This window comes from Gekko japonicus, unplaced genomic scaffold (assembly GCF_001447785.1).
Source record: "Gekko japonicus isolate JY-2015 unplaced genomic scaffold, Gekko_japonicus_V1.1 scaffold339, whole genome shotgun sequence".
NCBI classification, from domain to species: Eukaryota; Metazoa; Chordata; class Lepidosauria; order Squamata; family Gekkonidae; genus Gekko; species Gekko japonicus.
In genome coordinates, this window is record NW_015169182.1 from 352408 (window position 1) to 372571 (window position 20164).

A 20164-nucleotide genomic window follows, 5' to 3' on the forward strand; every position below is an offset into this window, starting at 1 on the left:
ATTTACTGAGAAGCAGGTCCCACTGTATTTAATGGGGCTAGGTTTCCCTAGAAGCTAAAATGCTATCATACTTTGGTCACATTATGAGAAAGACAAGAGTTACTGGGAAAGACAGGTTCAGGTGGATAGCTGTGTTGATCTGAAGCAGCAGAACAAAGTTTGAGTCCAGTGGCACCTTTAAGACCAACAAAATTTTATTCAAGGTAGAAGCTTTTGTGTGCAAATGCACTTCTTCAGCTACAATAATGCTAGGAAAAGTTAAAGGCAGTAACAAAAGAGGAAGACCCAACATGAGATGGATTAGCTCCATCAAGGAAGCCATGGCCCTCAGTTTGCAAGACCTGAGGAAGGCGGTTAATAATAGGAAGTAATTCATTCATAGGGTTGCCATAAGATGGAAGCTACCTGATGACCCTTAACACAATACACATACTCCCCTCTTGTAAAACTGCACAGGATTGTGACCTTCATTGGAACAATGACATTTCACTGTGTGTGCCACCACTATTTAAATCCATTTTACTCTCTCTCTCTGCTTTCCTCTACTCTAAGGAGTCTCAAAGCGGCTTACAATTGCCTTCCCTTCCTCTCCCCACAACAGACTCCCTGTGAGATAGGTGGGGCTGAGAGAGTTCTGAGAGAACAGTGACTCGCCCAAAGTCACCCAGCAAGCTTCATGTGGAGGAGTGGGGAACCAAACCCAGTTCTCCAGATTAACCACTTACACTGTGACAGATTGTTCTTTGGGTAGTTTTAAGCTTGAAAGGTAAACCCATGCTATCAAGAACTATAAGAATTTGAAATGTGAGGCCAACAAAATAAAGTACTTTTTCATACAGTGAATCATTAAAATGAAATTCACTGTCACTGGATCTAGATGTGCAGCACTATGGGGTGGAAGAGTGATGAGCAATGGATTATATACCATTTCAGACTGTAAATGTGGAATTACATGTTTCAGAGTTCCTCTGTGTTAATAATTCCCCCTCAGTGGAAAACTAGAGCTGCATGTGAAGAGCTAGGCTAGAATCTTTCCCCCTGATGTGCTAATTTTTTTAAAATTAAAAATTACAGGGAGATACCTAGTATGTGAGGCAGCATTGCAAAGTGACCTCCCCACCAGCAGCCTGAAATGGTATTTCCCATTCTACTGCCACAAATTCTTGCCGCCTCATTCTGCTGCATATGTAGCTAGGCCTCTGTTAAAGTGGGATTTGATAAACTTGTGGATAAAATAAATGTATCTAATTTGTGGGGGTAGATAAACTAAGGCCCCAGTCACACGGCAAAGTTGCTGCGGGAGAGGCACGGAAGGTGGGTGGATTATCCGGGCGTGTTCACACTGGGAAGTGGAGCGCACCCGCGGCTTACCGCCGACAATGCACATTTAAAAACTAGTACCTCCAAGGTACTAGTAAACGTTTGCCATGGGCTGCCTCTAGACGCCCGTGGTGTGATTGCGCCGGCACATGGCATTCCCCTCCGGTCCCTCGTTTACCCGCTGGCACCGAGGGAAGGACCCGTGCTGTGCCGCCGGCGCGCCTGATCACCTAATCGCGGATCAAACTGTGCTGGGGCTATTAGCCACGCCTCCCCCCGCGATATCCGGCCCGTGTGCCTGGGGCCTAATTAGATAAACTATTAATAGCCATAGTAGGTAAATGGAACCTTCACATTTAGAGGGAGAATGCCTCTGAATACCAGTTGCTGAAGGACTATAGGTCTTTGTACTTTTTGTTGTGGGCTTTCCAGAAGTATTTGATTAGCCTTTGTGAGGAACAGGATGCTACAATCGATAAGCCTTTGGCCTGATCCAGCAGGGTTCTTAAGAGGCAACTTCCTTGATCCCCCTGTACCAAGATGAGATACGCTTCATCAGGGGAGATGAATGACGGCAGTAACTATTTACTACATTTTAACCTTGCCCTTTTCCCAAGAAGCTCAGCTCAAGGTGTGTGATTTTTCCTTATCCCCGTTTTATCCTCACAACAATTCTGCAAATAGGTTAGGCTGAGAAAAAGTGTCGGCCCAATGTCACCTGGTGAGCTTCATAGTAGAGTTTGAACCCAGGTTCTAGCCTCACGTTATCCATAGTCTGGGCACAGAAGTAGCCTGGTCAGGTCTTCAATTTAGACTTATTCAAAACAATTTATCATAAGACAACTGAGTGGTCAGGAGACAAGGACGTCATCATGCTGACTGAAAGAAATGTGTCAAAAACAACAACAATTTTCTGCATGAATTTTTCTCTCAGCAGGGATGAAAATAGTGGGGAGGTGGTCGGGGGGAAAAGCATCAGTGGAAATGGCTAGGAACTCAACTTCACTGTGGCAAATTTCAGTCTCAGTGGACACATTGTAAACAAGAAAAAGCATCCCTCCAAATCATCATGGAACTGTAAGTAACACATAGTTCTGCTGTTGGAACTCAGTTCTATCCCCTCAAATTTCCTAATATTACCAAATATATGCTATCTACCACTAAGAAGCCCAAATGATTATTTAAAACAACAACAACAACCTGTTTACTAGAGAATTATATGAAAAATTGCTTTGCATTAGTCTAATGCCACAGATCTTATCAGGCTACGTCCAAGCATAAATGCTGAAGAGACTAATATTTGTCCTTAATATCCCTTAATAAAGCACATCTTAGCTTTAAACACATTGGGATCTGATATATTCTATTCAATTTTTTGTAAAAGTTGCTTTAAGTAGCTTTGCAATAATGCTGTAAAATTGGCCAGATTAAAAAATATCCATGACAACCATCTTAGTAGACAAGCACTAAATATAATCAGATATGTACTATATTCCAGGCATAAAGCTTCAGTAAGAAATAAAGGGTGTGTGTGTGTGCGCTAGCAAATTGTTCCCAGATGCCTTTGGCTCTGAAGAATGCTTGCTCAGTACAGAGTGCAAGCTGCTCTGCTGGCAGAGATTTCTGCATCTCTCTTTTACTCAAGAACTTCAAACATCTGTAAGCAATCAGCCACTGAGAAAAGGCACGTGCCTCTAGTAACTGTGGAGTAAACTAGATGTGACACCAGCAGTCTCAAATCTTAGACCTGAGCCTCTGCCAATTTTCTGTAAAGTGAGGTTTGGCAGAAATTTAAAGGCAGAGCAGGCAGGCAAGATGTGTGCATACTGAGCCTTCCGCCATACGCTCCCTTCCCTCTGAAACCGTTCCTCCCCCGCTCCCCTCCCCCATGGGGAAAAAATTATGGACCAAACCAGCTTTAAATGGAAACCAGTGTGTGTGTGTGTGTGGGGGGAGCAAAGGTGCAGCACACCCCTGCCCTTCCTGCCCATAGTATACTTCAATTTCTTTCCCCACCCCACCTCCAGCTTTGCAGGAAATGAGTGGTGACCTGATTCTGATACGTGGGTCATGTCACTGTAACATCTAGCTTGTCCCACAGAAGAGAACAAAACAAAGACTGCAGAACAGCTGATAGAAGAGAAGTGGGAAAGGTTTCTCTCCTCTGTAACCTGTGGGTCTCTCTTTTGCTGCATTCCAGCGGGGCCCAGCACCTTCTTTGTGCTTCAAGTTCTACTGACGCAAGGCAAGGGAAAGAGGCCTGGGGCTATTGATTAATTTTAGTAAAGGAGCTCCTTTTAAAAACTTGTTTAATTTTTACTTTAGTGGCTTTTAAGCTGTCCATGGTTATAAAAATCTGCTTACACTATCTAGCTTCAGGGAACTCATTCTGAATCATCTTTCAAGGAGCCCCTAGGTACAGACCTTCCATTGTTCTAGGGTTCACCAGGGCTTTCCCTAGCACAGGGCCCCCCAATCTTTTTTGAGCCTGCAGGTACCTTTGGAATTCTGAGATGGTGTGGTGGGCACAGCAACAAAATTCCTGTCACAAAATGGTTGCTGCAGGAGGTGGAGTCAGGCGTAAAATTATTGCCACAGCTTAACTTCAGTCACACAGGCCCTTTTCACATTACTGTTCTAAACCAGATTTTTAAAATTATTATTTATTGGATTTGTATCCTGCCCTCCCCTTGACAGGCTCAGGGCAGGTTTGAACAGTAAAGATGTTATTTGTTGTTGGCCTGATTTCGAGTTAAAGTTAAAGTGATACAGGGATGGGGGTTTTATGCAGCAAAATTCCTTCCATTAAACGCTATGGTAATTTCAAACACTGCCGCTTCTCCCCCCCTGCCCTTTTTCACCGTGTGATCTTCCCTGGACTTTTTTTTGGGAATGTTCTAAGTTGAGTGCTATAGCACTAAACCAGTACAGCACTTCAGCGCTATAGCAGCACCACTGAAATGCATTGACTGGAGTCAAGGCATCTCAGTGGTGCCACTATTGCACTGAAATGCTATACTGGTTTAGTGCTATAGCACTCAACTTAGAATGTTTTTTAAAAAGGTCTGCAAAAGATCACATGGCGAAAAAGGGCGGGGGGAAAGCGACATTGTAGGAGGTGCCAAAAGATCACATGGCGAAAAAGGGCGGGGGAAAGCGACATTGTAGGAGGTGCTATGGACATTGTAAACAGCACACCACAGCAATTCAGAAGTGCAGCAAAGGAGTTGAAAATGGAAAAAAGCAGTTTCCCACAAAAGTGGCTCAACCACACTTTGCTAACCAGATGCAAGTGGTTTTGTATGAACAGATAAATAAATTCCGCTAGCAGCCAGTTACTAAAACGAGTCTTTCTAAAAAGAAAGGAAAAAATCCATTAGCAACCAGTTACTAAAATGGAAGACAAAGGCAGTTTGAAGAAAGGCACAGTGAATATCCTTGCGCTGTTGTGACATCTAATGCCAAAGCAATGTTTGAAAAAATCTGCACAGCCAATCAAATCTCCAAAGTCAACCAGAAGCCTTGCTGTGCAAAATTCATAGCTGGCCCTGCCCACTTCCTAAAAACAATTAGCAGGCACCCAAAAAGGTGTTAGCGGGTTAAATGCTAGGTTACATCCTGGGATTGCATGAAGTACAAACCGATGAAAATTCCCTGAAGACGTTCCCTCACTTCCAAGCAGCTATAACGGGTTCCCATAAATAGGGAGCAGGGAGAGAAATAGCTTCATTATCAGAGAATGGTGTTTCCAGATAGACCCTGAAAAGGGCAGAAGATTTTAGGAAGGGTTTGACAGTACCTACTGAGAATCTGGCCATACTCGAGCATGTGAAAAGGAGCCATATACAGTGGCTATAGTTCTACCTGTACAGAATTTGGAGGCTCCCCTCAGAGACATGCACAAAAAGCTGGAAGGGATTATAGGCAAACACAAGGAAAGCAGGAGCCAATGGTCCCCCTGTATATCTCAGCCTGCTTATTACTTGTTAATTTTTCCAAGGAGTTGGAAGTTGGAGACCTGCTTATTACTTGTTAATTTTTCCAAGAAGTTGGAAAAATGAAAAATTAACCATAAGGAGCAAGATAAGCTGTGATTAATAATAGAGGGGGGTAAGTGGCCAGCAGTTTCCAAATTCTTATATGATTTTTCATTGCCTGTCTCTTAGAGGGTTCCTTCAGAATTCTCAAGGGGGAGAACGAGGCTGCATGTTGCTAGATTTTAACATGGTGAGTGAAGCCAGGCTGTAATTTCATTCATGATGCCAGTCAGGCACATTGACTTCATAACTGCTCTGTGATCTGGGAATGCACCCCTGAGCAGTAGTCTTCAATCCTTCCAGACCAAGAACCCATTAAACATGGGGGGCAATGAGATGCAAGCACATGATGTGTCACTTGAATTATGTGACAGGAAGAATGGGAGCTGGAGCTATGACCTCACCAGTGTTAAGGCCAGTGTTGTGGCAATGGATCAAGAGAGCTGGAGTTGGAACACAAGACGAATACCAGAAAGGTATAGCATAGGAATGACCCAGTCAGGGCCATATAAGAATCCGCTCCATGACTTAAGTGACCTTGGCTCACTGTCCTGTTGCTCCAGTCAGTATGGCACTGATGTTCTCCAAGCATGTGAAGTGGCAGCAGGTCCTTCTGAAAGACACCCTCCAAGAGAGCGCCATAGGGCCTCATGATGACCCATCAGTTAGAGCTCTATGACCCAAATGAAGGTCTCAGTCCATTAGATGAAGACCACTATCCTAGAAAAGACCCAGCACACCATTGCTGCTGTACTTATTAAGGGATAACTGTTTTGTGTGTATACAGAACTGTGCCTAACATTGCAATACAGAATCATGCCCTTCCATTCCTACACATCAGCCTATTGCCAACTCAGAACAACATAAATAAAAAAGAAATGTAATTGTATTAATGTTTACTGTCTTTATTCTTGTTTAATGTCAGCTATCTGCACTGTTTATAGTTTCTGTGGGCATGATTTAACATGCAGTGGCAACACAGTGTTCTCCTATTGTACCTGCTTCCATGTCCGATGAGTAGGCAGTAACCCCTGCTGCTGATTTGGGGTGGGAGACTAGAAGTAGTTTAGCTGATGGGAAGGAGACAATTTATGCTAGGAAGACTAGGATGTTTTTATTCGGCTACTGCCCTGCTATAATGTTGGAATTTTGATTGCTAGGTTGAATTAGGAGGAATGTGTGTTATTAGCAGTTAGAATAATTGCATATATAGAGTTGATGAATTTGTAGCAATTTGGTACAGGATTTGTTTTACTTAGTAGGACATATGGATAACTTGTGCCATCAGCATCAGGAGTAACAGCCACCTCTAGTGTGCACATAGGAGGAACAGCTCACCTAATCAGCCTGCCAGCGGTCTGTGGCTCACGTGAAGACTGGCTGGCGTGGCGATGCCTGGGGAACAGATTCCGGTGCTCCTTGGAAGGGGGAAGTATAGCGGTGGGTCCAGGGGGAGAGTTAAGGGAAGGACGCTGAGAAATAAAACAGCCTGCGACCCATCCCAAAGGTGGTGGGCAGTGGGGCTAGGACTGATAACCCCCCTCCGACATTGGTGTTGTGCAACGCCAAGTCCATCAATAATAAGACCACTGTCCTTCAGGACTGCCTTTTAGAACAAAAGGCAGATCTGGCATGCGTGACCGAGACCTGGGTGCAGGATGGGGAGACCGTAGCTCTCTCCCAACTTGTACAGCCTGCGACCCATCCCAAAGGTGGTGAGCAGTGGGGCCAGGACTGATAACCCCCTCCGACATTGGTGTTGTGCAACGCCAGGTCCATCAATAAGACCACAGTCCTTCAGGACTGCCATTTAGAACAAAAGGCAGATCTGGCATGCGTGACCGAGACCTGGGTGCGGGATGGGGAGACCGTAGCTCTCTCCCAACTTGTCCCACCTGGGTTCTCGGTCCTACACCAATCATGTACTAGGGGGCAGGGGGGAGGAGTGGCTATTTTCATTCGGGAGGCTTACTCCTTCAGGGCGCTCCCGCTGTTGGAGATCACGAGCATTGAGTGTGTCGGCCTGGTGCTGGAAGCCGAGGAGAGTTTGGTGTACTGACCGCCTAACGCACCGGCCAGTAGCCTGCCGTCCCTGACGGAGGCCGTATCAGGCTGGGCGTTGGAGCATCCTAGACTTTTGGTCTTGGGTGATTTCAACGTCCATGCCTATGACACGGCGTCCAGTCAGGCAGCGGACCTAGTATCATCCATGGCAGCACTAGGACTCTCCCAATTTGTATCACATCCATGGCGGCACTAGGACTCTCCCAATTTGTATCAACCTCCACACACTGGGCTGGGCACACGCTCGATCGGATCTTCACGGCTGGAGTAATAGTGGACTGGATTACTGCATTAGCAGTACCATGGTCAGACCACTTTGCCCTGAAGGCCCATCTGAATGTTCCACCCCGACCCTGTTTAGGCAGCGAGCAGATTTTAGCTCGCCCGTGGAGCCAAATGGACTGAGCGGCTTCGAATGGCTCTGCGGGATTCGAGGCCCCCTGGCAGCTCGTTGGATGAACTTGTGGAGGACTGGCATAGCCGGCTCTCCACAGCCATCAACGAGATTGCTCCTCGACGCCCTCTGTGCGCTCGCTCTAGGCTGGCGCCCTGGTATACCCAGGAGTTGCGGCTGATGAAGTGAGAGCTAAGATGGCTAGAGAGACTGTGGCGCCGTGCCTGTGATGAGGCAACAAGTTCTGCAGAACCTGCAAGGGCTCTTCCACCAGGCTTTCAACTAGGAGCCGCCACTACCACCACCACCAACTATTTTGTGGTAACAATGGGGTAATGGGACGGCCTATTATAAAGATCTTGCCACAGTATCGCAATGGATCGGTACCGCTGAATCGGGCTCCTGGGTAATATCTATAGGTCACCATCTTGATTCGATCTGAATGATGAACATCACTGAGGACTATTATTGTTAATTATGGTTGTTTTTATTGTTTTAATAATGTTTTATATTGGCACATGTTTACCCTTGTTTGTGAGCTGCCCTGAGCCCGTTCGCAGGGAGGGCGAGATAGAAATGCAATAATAAAATAAAAATAAATAAATCAATATCTTACCTGCTTTTTCAAAAAAATTATCTGGAACTTCTAGAGTAGTGCTATGGTGTTGATTAGAGAACAGACAAAAATTCCATGCAAATGTACCAAGAAGAATAAAAAATCATGCTTGAAAAAAAATACAAGCAAAATATTGACGGAGGGCAGCTATAAGTTTTCCCAAACAATTCTGGAAGAAGTGGTACCAGAGGTATTGTAATACAGAGTATCCAGCTCTCTGGAAATTCTTTTCAAAGTTAAAAGACTGACAATATACTGGAAGATGTTGATAATGGAATTTTGGCAGATATTGATTGACATCTAGGGGTGACTAAAATTGTGCATACAACCACAACAACAACAACAATAATACTAATACTTTCAATTTATTGATCGCTTTTCCCACTCATTCGGGCTCAGAGCGATTTACAGTTACTCAGAGAGACAATGGGCGAACAATATATTCGTGCGGGATAGGGAAGACAACATACAATATTTAATCACACACACATTGTAGCTAGTTGGAGAATCCATCTGCAGGCTGTATCAGTCATGTCCCGACGGCATGTATTCTGTCGGCTGTTTGGGACTTTACAGGTCTGTGCCATAAACAGAACTTGGAAAGCAATAGGTGATAGTGCAGAACAACCCACCAATGACAGAGAAGATTCAAAGAAACCTAGTAAAGGTAAAGGTTTCCCATGCTCCCCATGCAAAGCAGCTACCTACGCGTAGTTAACAGTCCAGAGAACTATTCCTGGGCAGGTGCTGCAATAAGCTTTCTGCCGATAAAAGGGAATCTGTCATATGACCAAGCAGTCAGTGAGGCACAGGGACATTACATCTGGTTCTTCCAACACACCTAACTCTACACAGAATTGAACAGGTACTTGGAATTAGATTGCACTGATTTCAGCAGAACAATAACTGTATTTAGGATTAGAAGCATACCCTCCCACCAGCATTTCATAGGTAAAATAGGTGCTCACACCAAGCACCAATGGCTACGGATCCCTGCCATTACAGATGGCGCGGCAAGATCAAAAGTGGGAAAAATCTGTTTCGGCATTCGGCATTCCTTGCAGTGGAGCAAATCGGCTAGGCGGTGGCAGTGTGGCAGTACAACATCAAGAGCCCTGACGTCATCAGCCAGTCGAATCTGACTCTCGGGTTGCGGTGCTCATCTCCATTTCAAAGCCGAAGAGCCAGCCTATGTAGAGAGGTGGCTCAAGTGGTTAAGACGCTGAACTGCAGGCTGTGGAAGGTCAGTAGTTCAGCAGTTCGAGACCCGGGTGCCGCATGATGGAGTGAGCTCCCATCTCTAGTTCCAGCTCCTGCCAACCTAGCAGTTCGAAAGCAAGAAATTGCAAGTAGATAAATAGGTACCACTTCGGTGGGAAGGTAACAAAGAAACCGACACATATATAAAATGGCTTTCAACCTTTATTCAAAAGGAAGGGGGAAAGTAAAATAATAATCAGAACAAGGACTGCAAGTATTTGTTGTGCTGCCATAGACCCCTGACAGCATGAATGCAGAGTGGCAGGAAGCAATCCTAAGCACATACACTCAGAAGTAAGTCCCATTTAGTTCAGTGGTCTTACTCCCTAGTAAGCGTGCTTGGAATTGCAGCCTCAATCCTAATACTTCTTAGCAGAGCACAGTGAGATTCTCTCAGTTGTTTTCAAAGGTGCAAGTTGCCAAGCTAGCATTTGTTGGTATTCCAGTAAACAGCTGAACAGAACCCTAGTCTGTTCTCAGTGAATGAATATGAAGCAAAAGAGTGTCATTTTGTGTCACTGCTATTAGTATTTCCTGAGGACATATACAAGAAACTTTTTAAGCAGCTGAGTATTTTGGCTACAGTCACAGCTCCCAAATCCATGGAAATGAATGGAACTTCTGGCATGTTAACTGGTTCAGCCTGTAATTCTTAATGAGAGACCACAGTCCAAGGCACAAATTGCAACGGACATCGCTTGGCACATTAACTTGCTGGACACACTCCAGATGCTTGTCATTATGTTGATGGGTTTTTACAGAGCTGAGCCTTATTAAATGTTTATATAATTGTGGCTTTTGTTGTTCACTTGTTGAAAACAACTTGAACTAATAATATAGTCTTCAGTAAAATAATGAGGACCCGCTTCAGAGCAATGTTGAAATTCAAGAATGCTGCTTGAGTTAGACTTTTACTGGCACTCTGAAACAACAAATGCTAATGTAGCAGCATGTGCTGCTAAAAAAGGAGAGAGAACTTCAACATATATATTTAAAGATGTACTTGAAGCCAGGAGTCTTTTCCTAGAAAAAGAACTGCAGGGGCTCATTAACATACGGTATGCTAATGAGCTACTAGGCTATTAGTATAATAGCTCATTAGCATATGCAACGCCCCCTGACATCACCGGAAGTGATGTCAGAAGGGGAAGCAAAATGGGGGGAAGCCTCCCCTTCTCCAGCGCGCGGGGGGGGGAGCGAAGAGAGAAGGGGTTTAAGTTTAAAGTTTAAACCCCTTCTCACTAGAGTTGGGCCGCAGGAGGAGGAAAGAGGGAAGGAAAGAGAGAGTGTGTAGAGAGAAGGAATGAAAGAGTGAAAGAGGAGAGAAGGAAGGACAGAGGAAAAGAAAGAGAAGGAAAGAAGGAGGGAAAGAAGAGTGAGAAGGGAAGAAGGAGGGAAGCCCTGATGTCATCAGCCAGCCGACAAGAATACAGTCGTCAGAACACGACTGATCCAGCCCGCAGATGAAGCCTCCGGCCAGCTACAATGTGTGTGTAATTAAAATACTGTATGTTGTCTTCCCTATCCCCCATGAATATTGTTAGTCCAAATGTCATGAGTAACTGTAAATCCCTCTGAGCCCGCAGGTGTGTGGAAAAAAGCGATCAATAAATCGAAAGTAAAAAAAAAAAGAGGAAAAGGAGAGAATGAAAGGAGGGAAAGAAAGAAAGAGCGAGAAGGGAAGGAAGGAAAGAGGTAAAGTGAGAGAAGGCCCGGGGAGGCAGCAAGGGACTGCAGCGCAGGGAGCTGGGGCAGAGCTTGCTGCCACCACCTATGGCGCCTGGGCTCCCGGAGCAGCGCTCCGGCGTGCTCCGGCCCCAAAAGACCCCCGCTTGAAGCCAAATCCCATGAACGAATGCACAGGCAGTTAAACTCATAGGACAGGCAGTACCAACAACCTTCTATTTGAACTGCTGTACCTATACTGTCTTTCCCCCCACGTCTGACCCATACAAAGACAGTTGTACGCTTCTAGCAGATGCAGCCAGGAGGGTGCTTCCTTTGGCTCACATAACCTTATAAGAGCCACAGAAAACCCTTTTATCTTCCCACAGAATAGCCAATCCGCATGGAGTGATCTTGAGAATCAGATCGTTATCTCAGATCCTTATCTCAGATCCACAGTTACATACCAGGAAGTCAGGAGAATGGAGAAGAAAATGTTCTAGGCAAGCATTTGATCCCTCACCACCTGCCTCATGAAATGGTGTCTCTCAACAACTCGTACACCATATGGCCCTTCTGCTCATCTCTTACAGTTCTGGGCTTGATTTAAATATGATGTTGGTACGCCAAATAACGTACCTGCAAAACTTTACACAGGCCCATCTTCTTACTCAGACTGGGCTGCTCCCCATGCAAAGCAGCTACCTACGCGTAGTTAACAGTCCAGAGAACTATTCCTGGGCAGGTGCTGCAATAAGCTTTCTGCCGATAAAAGGGAATCTGTCATATGACCAAGCAGTCAGTGAGGCACAGGGACATTACATCTGGTTCTTCCAACACACCTAACTCTACACAGAATTGAGCAGGTACTTGGAATTAGATTGCACTGATTTCAGCAGAACAGTAACTGTATTTAGGATTAGAAGCATACCCTCCCACCAGCATTTCATAGGGAAAATAGGAGCTCACACCAAGCATCAATGGCTACGGATCCCTGCCACTACAGATGGCTGGAAATTCTCCATCCTGCGCTAACTTCAGAAGCGGTATGTTAGTAAACAGAACACAACAGTTTTATTTTTCTTAAAACTACAAATTTTCAGTTTTGTTCTTACAATAAATCTTATTCTACTTCTAAAATAATTGCAACAAAATTGTTGAGCAACACCAACTATTTGGGATAAGCCATTGTGGGGAAACGAAAGCGGTGCATTGACATTCTGTGGCCATGCGTTTGTAATTTATATGCTTATGTACAAGAGGCAAGATATCCCCCCCTTCTCTTGATGCTGTGAGTCCTGTCCCAATATACCACATGTGTATATTAAAAAAAGCATCCACAAAATCTCTCCAAAAGACAAATCAAGGACATAGTATTGTCAGCCATTTTATCGGTCAGGTATTAGACAGACCTTGGTAAATAAAGGCAGTTGAAACTGAACCAGTCACTGTGTCACATTCCAAATCTCTAACCAGATTCTACAACCACCATACTTCACTGATTTCTTCCCCTTTCCATCATCACTTAGATTGCAAGTGCAACTGACTTAATTTGGCCCAGGCCTCATCACCCTGAACTATAAGCAGCAGGCCTCTGCATTGTGTGAACGAGCAAGGGTACTATGAAGTAGTGCAAAGTGCCTTCTGTACTAAAGAGCCATAGTGCATCCTGGACAAAGACCACCAATGGCTCTACGGAGCAAAAAAAAGCAAAGAGGTTGTGTTAGCTTTAAAAACAAACGTCTGTGCATTCCCCCACTCCTAACATAAGGTTATCACTCATCCTGGCTTTTGTTTGCCTGACCAGACTTTGTTCTAGGGTCGCCAAACATGATTTCTCTCGATTTTTTAAAATGTTACTTTAAAGTTGGGCCAGATGCTAGAAAAGCAAAGGACAACGCAGTTTTTACCTACTCCAGCCTTTTTGTTTTTAAGCTGCATTCAGTCAATAGACAATGTTTGTGTTCTGCCACCAAACCTGCCCCCAACTCACTATAGTACAGACCTGCCTTAAATTGCTGTGCTCCACCTCTAGATCCTAATTCCAGAAGGTTCCACCCTCGGCTATTTGCCAGAACTGGGGAATGTAACAGGAATAGAGAGCTTCGAGCCCTGTGTGGCTGTTCGCGGTTGCCACAGGAACACGGGACGGGCGAGGTCATTCTCCCTCTCTCGATGCCAGGCCGCATTTCCTCCTTGCTCTGTTGCCATAGTGACGGTACCACGACCGTCTTCGGTTCTCGCTGCTGCGATAGCGGGGCTCCATGCTAATCCTCCTCCCAGGGCAGTTTGCTACGGAGACTACAGCAGCTGCTGTGCCGCCACCGCTTTAATCCCGCCCCTGGACGTGTCGCGGGCGGTGATGGGAGTCTCAAGATGGCTGCGCCCGTGTGAGAACCAGAAGGAAGACCGTGCTGCTCCTGCTGTCGCTGCTGTGGTCCGGGTACAGGCACGGGGAGGAGCCGCTGGAGCCCAGGCCCGCAGCCGATCGCTCTTTCCTGTGTCATTCAGGTTCGTGCAGTTCCCCGTTGCCTGCGCCTTCCCACCGCATCTCGTGGCTTCCCTGTGGATTCTGGCTTTGCTCTGTCAGTCTGTCGCTCACGCTGCGTGGCCCGGGCTCACCTGTGTTACTGAACGCCGTATGAGTTCACCCAGAGCAGTAGCTGTCAGGCTGGTTCTGTACCCACAATAATCACTCAAGTAAAATAAAATTTCCAGACATATATTTTTAAAATAAAGATTATTAGTCCCGTCCCGTTTTACAACTCTTTTGCCAGAGCACTGTGCTCCAAATAATGTGCAAAAGAGACAAGTAGTAACTGTGTGCGTTTATTAAAAAGCATTTTGAAACTGCAAGAACCATTAGAATGGTAAAAAACAAAAAGATAACACCACAGCATGCATGTGAGGGGTGAGGGGAATATCTGTCTTTCAAATAGTGTGAAATGTGAATTGTTTTTATTTTGTACACCACTGATGTTCTTGAAAAAAGTTAAGTTCTGGTAAATCATATGTGTGTTTGTGTGTATGTATATGTGATAAAGCATTTAAAGAATAACGGATCTGCATTAAGTTTATGCCATTAGCCCATCTTTGGTGTGTGCCCAAAATAATCACCATCATATATATTCTTGGCAATCTAACATTCACAGTGCACTGTACATTATCTACTTGAATATTTAACACTCAGTATCTCAAGCCATTGAGTGTTCCATTAGACACTGGTATTATTTCCTTATAATAGCTAGCTCCCAGTTATTAGTGCCCAAATTAACACTAATGTGGTTCGGTCAAACATTTTCATAACGATTCATAACATTTCAAAAGACAATTAAGTTTAGATGTGGGAGATGCAGGTTCAAAGTCTTTGATTGTCAGGATTACTGAGTGGCCTTGGGTAAAATACACTACCTTGCATGGATATTGTGAAGGTAAATAAGGGCAGCAAAATATTAATAAAAGTAGATTTTGCTCAGAAATGACTGTTAAATTATTTCTACTTATATTTTGGTTGTCTTTCAGAAATAATGTTGATATTTGGAACTCATGTCGAACATCTATGAAGAGAGGGTAACAATGATTGCAGCAGGGGATTTGCAGGAGTTTGTCCCTTTTGGCCGTGACCACTGCAAGCACCATCCTAATGCGCTGAACCTGCAACTTCAGCAGCTGCAACCAGCCGCAGAACTTTGGTCTTCAGATGGAGCTGCTGGATTGGTGGGATCCCTTCAGGAAGTTACAATCCACGAGAAACACAAGGTAAAACTTCCTTTTGCTAAGGTTTAGAAAACATGCATGCACAGTATGTACCAAAATGAGCAACAAGTGACCAAAGGTAGCAATAGCAAAGTACTATGGTTTGTTAAATAGCCCAGTCCTATGTGGTTTTACAAAGTAGTAAGATCCCTCCACTCTTACTCATAAAATCAATGGATATCTTGGTCCACTTAGGAATTATGAGTTGTAGGACTTCAGGGCTGATTTATGTCTGTGCAAAACCAGTTTTGTATACTGGTGAACCTTATTTTTCTAGATATTTCTGCTATGGTCTATTTCCATGAGGCCAAGTTCACAGGAAGGAGACCACAGACCCACCCTGTGAACAGTGACACACTTCTATGCAATGTATAGATTTTCTTATATTACCATGCACACTGTTCCTGCTTCAGTCTTCTCCCTCGCATTGTTATCCTGAACTTAAACCTTTTTTTTGGGGGGGGGGGTAGTTTGGCCTGTTTAGGAGACCAGGCCATGCAACTAGGGCTAGGGCGTTCTTGGTGGCGGCTCCCACCTGGTGGAATGAGCTCCCAGAGGAGATCCGGGCCCTGCAGGACCTAGTGCAGTTCCGCAGGGCCTGCAAGACGGAGCTCTTCCGCCAGGCCTTTGAGGGGGAGCCGCCGCTGCCACTATTCCACCAATGATATTCCAACCATCTACCCCACATAGTGGGGATAGATGTCGCCCAATAGAGCTGGGGAAACATTCTTCCTGGCGCTCCTGCTGTGAAGAACTTGGCCGCCAGTGTGGGACGTCGCCCATCTTGGATTTTATGTAAATTATCAAAGCACCAAATTTTTATGTCAAGATATAGTGTTTTTATTATGCTGTTGTTTGTATGCATATTTTAACTTCGGCATGGCCGTTTGTTAGCCGCCCCGAGCTGTATATTGGATGGGGCGGGATATAAATCCCAAAAATAAATAATAAATAATAAATAAACTGACCAAATAGTTCCTTCCCTGGACTGTTTCTGGTAAGGGTGACAGTGTGATGGAGAAAACCAAAGCTTCTTCTGTTTTAGTCTTCTGTGGGTCCTATCTAGAGCAGCAGGCATGGGAATATAAGAGAACATGCAAATCTTGCAGGAGTGTCTCACTGTTCCCAGAGCGGACCCACGGTCCTCATTATGTGAACTCTGTCTTGTGGAAATAGACTATAGATGTCATATGAATATATTGCTGATCTCTTCAGTACTTTTTTTTACCGTGAAAGCCAGGGCTGGCAGATCGCTCCCATCGGTAGACTAATGGAGTGAAATGGTGGGGTTCAATTAGAAGTGATATCGGTCAGCACTGAAATAGCTGAATTCAAAGCAGAACTAGGAAAATTCCTGAAAAGCAGGAATATCAACAGCTGCATGGTAGGATTATAAGGGGCAAGCATGCTGGTGAGGTATGTCCCCGAAATGTCTAGATGTGGACCTTGTGCAGTGACAACATTTCCTGAAGAATTGGGGTAGTTCTTATTTCAACACATTCCTTATTAAAATGATGATAAACTTCATTCTTTTGATTTATAAACCTTGTACAGACTGAGATATCCTTCATCTCAAACTAATATTTTCTTAGAGAATCTGTGATTTAAAGGTTCACTGTGAATGCCTGTTTTCATGTATTGTGTTTTCTTTAGCTTGGTTTTTTAATTACCTGCTCATATCTGTTTCCACCTCACTAAAGTGGTAGAGTATGTCAATAAAATGCAACATACACAAAACATTTTTTGTGCTCTGGTTGTCACAATTTAAAATGGCAGGTTTCTAATAGCCATATGGAACTTTGTACCCTCAAAGCCTGTCCATTCTTTGTGTGGATCAGTGTTCCATTGGATTTAATGGATGTTAGTGTCATAGATTTCATAGTATGCAGCACTTTATATAATTATGCTTGCTACAGAAGTAATATTACACATTTTTAAACAACTATTCAGTTATTTATTACAGCATCTTCAGCTCTTAAAGCTGCTTGCCATTATATTCCTTTCAGAGAGGGTCTACAATTCATAGCTTTTAAACTGACTTCTGTTATCTGGTACTTTGGGGAACTCAAGACAATTTACATGGGGGCAAGAAATCTCCCATGCATTTACTGAGCAGAGTAAGACCTGTTAGACTTTTGCAGAGTTTCAGTATCATGTCAGACTATTCTCTGGCCACTCTTAAACAATCATATAAAGCTCACAGTAATGAGCCTTAGTGTGAGCCTGAGGTGTAATAGACTATTCTTAACTATTGTGTTTTCTTCCAGGAATGCTGGCAGTTACGAAGGGGAATAAGTGATGTTGGAGAAGAAGTGGACTATGATGAAGAACTGTATGTAGCTGGAAATATGGTCATATGGAGCAAAGGAAGTAAAAGCCAAGCTTCTGCTGTTTATAAAGCTTTCACGGTTGACAGCCCTGTTCTACAGGTGTGGAAATGGAAAGATTTGTAGAATTTAACATAATTGTATATTGAGGGGATGGGGAAGGAAACGTAGACCACAGCTGTCCATGCTTTTGTGTTAGGGAAAGTCCCACTGAGATCTATGGGAGTTTTGGCTCAAGTATGCAGAGGATTGCAGTCCTGAGCTCTTTGACCTTTTTATTCCGGCACCCATCACATAGGGTGAGAACATCACACAGTTGTGTTTAGCTGGTATGTTTGTATGGTCTAGTGTCTCAAAAATTAAGGCTTCTGTTTAGTATACGGGGGTTCTAGGGGAGTAAGGGTATTTTTCAAAATACATAAAAAATTACTAAAATTTGTCCTCATTGAATATTTTGATTTCAGGCACTGTGGTGCAATTTCTCTGTACCCCAGGATAAGCCTGAGAAAACAGAAGGTAAGTTTAGTTTTCATGCTGTTTATTTGAGATCTGGAATTTGAAAAACATTGCCTTTCAGAAAAATTATCTTGCAAAAACGAGTTACAAATGCAGTCCAGTTTTGTGTGTAGCATAGCTGAATAGAAAATGAAGGAAGTCATGCTTATTTTTTCCTGATTTTTCAGGTAGCAGTGAAATAGTAGAAAAGTGTATCTGCATATTGCAGAGCTCTTGTATAAATATCCACAGCATCGAAGGAAAGGATTACATAGCTTCATTGCCCTTTCAGGTAAATGCTTGTGTGTGTTTTTTTTTAAAAAAAACCCTCAAAGAAATGTAATTCTGTAGCACCCTGTGGTGGCAGGAGTACATCAGACCTGGGGTCCATGAGATCTTGAAGTCATCAATCCTGTTGCTATTTTCTTACACAGGTTGTTTTCTTTACCAGTCCATGCACCTGAAGGTGTGGTTAGCTTCTCTCACTTCAGCATTGCATAAGGGAACAGCTACAATGCTGCAACCTGCCTCCTTCTTTTCCCTTCTTCTTCTCCAGCCAGCCTCCTCCCATTTACCCCGTCCTCCCTTTTTATAGCTGAGGCTATTCTGACGGCACCCTCCTGCCCCCGGTCCCACCCTTCTCCATCCAAGTGAGGCTTGCTGCTGGGCCCAAGGGCTTGTCCTGCCCTGTGAAGCATGTTGTTGCTGGGTAACCCGCCACAGATTCCTTTCCATTTTCCTTGTATATTGAATTCTCTGTGTTTTCCTGCTTGCACACAAAGGACTGTGTACTATCCTGCCTTTTACTCATAATATCAAAGGGATGCTACAAACAATAGAGAAATTACTGTGTCCCAGAAGCTTAAACATGGAGTTGTTGACAACTTGGATGAAATACCACAGTTATGGGGAATAATATTCTGATAAAAATATTTAAATATTGGTTAGAGCACAACCAAGCAACTTATGGCGCATGTACCAGACATGTCCTGCGAGTTCTCTTTGTATCTTCACACAGTTCCCTGAAGCCCATTTCATGCACTACTTCAGCCACGCGGGAGCCATTTTCCTATGCCTTCCTCCCTGGCCCGGAGTATTTTGTAAAGGAACCTTATAATTTGCTCTGCTCATTGTTCCTCCATCTTGATGTCATTGGTGTGGTGTAGGAAGAAGCAACAAGGAAGTTCCTCCCATGCCATTACGGTATAACACATATCTGGTCTAAGATGTGTACCCTGCAAGCCTCTGCTCATCGATCTCTGGCTTCAGTTCACTAATTTATTGCTTTTTCTCTGAGAAACGAGACAACTGCACTAGAGTAAGCTGAGAGACATGGTCACCCAAACTAGCATTATTACTAAGCAGGGACTTGAAATTTCATTTCCCACATCCAAGCTCCACCCTATTGGCCATTGCATCACACTGGTGTTCCCCCCCCCCACCTACCTTACTTTATGCTTTAACTGCTGCAAAGTTAGTGTGTGGATAGCCTGACAGTGTTGTGCTGTGCTGCTAAGTACAGACATGGGTTTCAGGACATGAAAAGTAGGCAGCACCCCGCTGTTGTCACTTTAGATCATTAAGAAAAAGCTGAGTGCCAAGTTGGTGTAGTGGTTAAGAGCAGCGGACTCTAATCTGGAGAACTAGGTTTGATTCTCCACTCCTCCACATGCAGCCAGCTGGTGACCTTGGGTCAGTCACATTTCTTCAGAGCTGTTCTCTCAACAGCAGTTCTCTCAGAGCTCTCTCAGCTCCACCTACCTCACAGGGTGTTTGTACCTCACAGGGTGCCTCATAGGGCCCTGTAAAATCACCATTAAAAATACAAATTTATGCACTGAACTTGGCTTGATTTCTCCGGGGGGGGGGGAGGGGGTCCCCTGCCTTTTCTCTCCAAGCACAGCTGCTTTTCCAGACTCATTTAGGATTGGGAAGGAGAGTGGAAGAACTGAGAGCCTTGGTGTTGGCTTAGCTTGAATGTCTTTGTGAAATAGGGAGGCATTCGTCAAGAGCTTTGGATTCATTAACTGTGCCATGATGCAGTATTGGCTCCTGCAGGAGACACGTTTATGGGCTGCTTCCTCATGCCTAACTTTGCGCTGAGCTAGAGTTAGTCCTGCATGGTCTGGCCTGAGATTTCTAATTCTAGCCTCCCTTTTTTGTGTGTAATGTTTAATTTAATTTGAATTTGAATACATTTATTAATCCTTTTACTGACTCGTAACTTGAA

General features: G+C 44.3%; 1 protein-coding gene across 1 annotated transcript in view; it reads left to right on the plus strand.

The window, feature by feature from the left end:
• Positions 1-13792: 13792 nt before the first annotated feature.
• The window catches only part of ANAPC1 (anaphase promoting complex subunit 1), an 82149-nt gene continuing 75777 nt past the window's right edge, over positions 13793-20164 (plus strand). Inside the window, exons 1-5 of the mRNA XM_015416134.1 lie at positions 13793-13867; positions 14879-15115; positions 17380-17541; positions 17904-17955; positions 18123-18226. Of these exons, the coding sequence (XP_015271620.1) occupies positions 14903-15115; positions 17380-17541; positions 17904-17955; positions 18123-18226 (531 nt within the window). The 5' untranslated portion in view covers positions 13793-13867; positions 14879-14902. The remainder of the gene's footprint in view (positions 13868-14878; positions 15116-17379; positions 17542-17903; positions 17956-18122; positions 18227-20164) is intronic.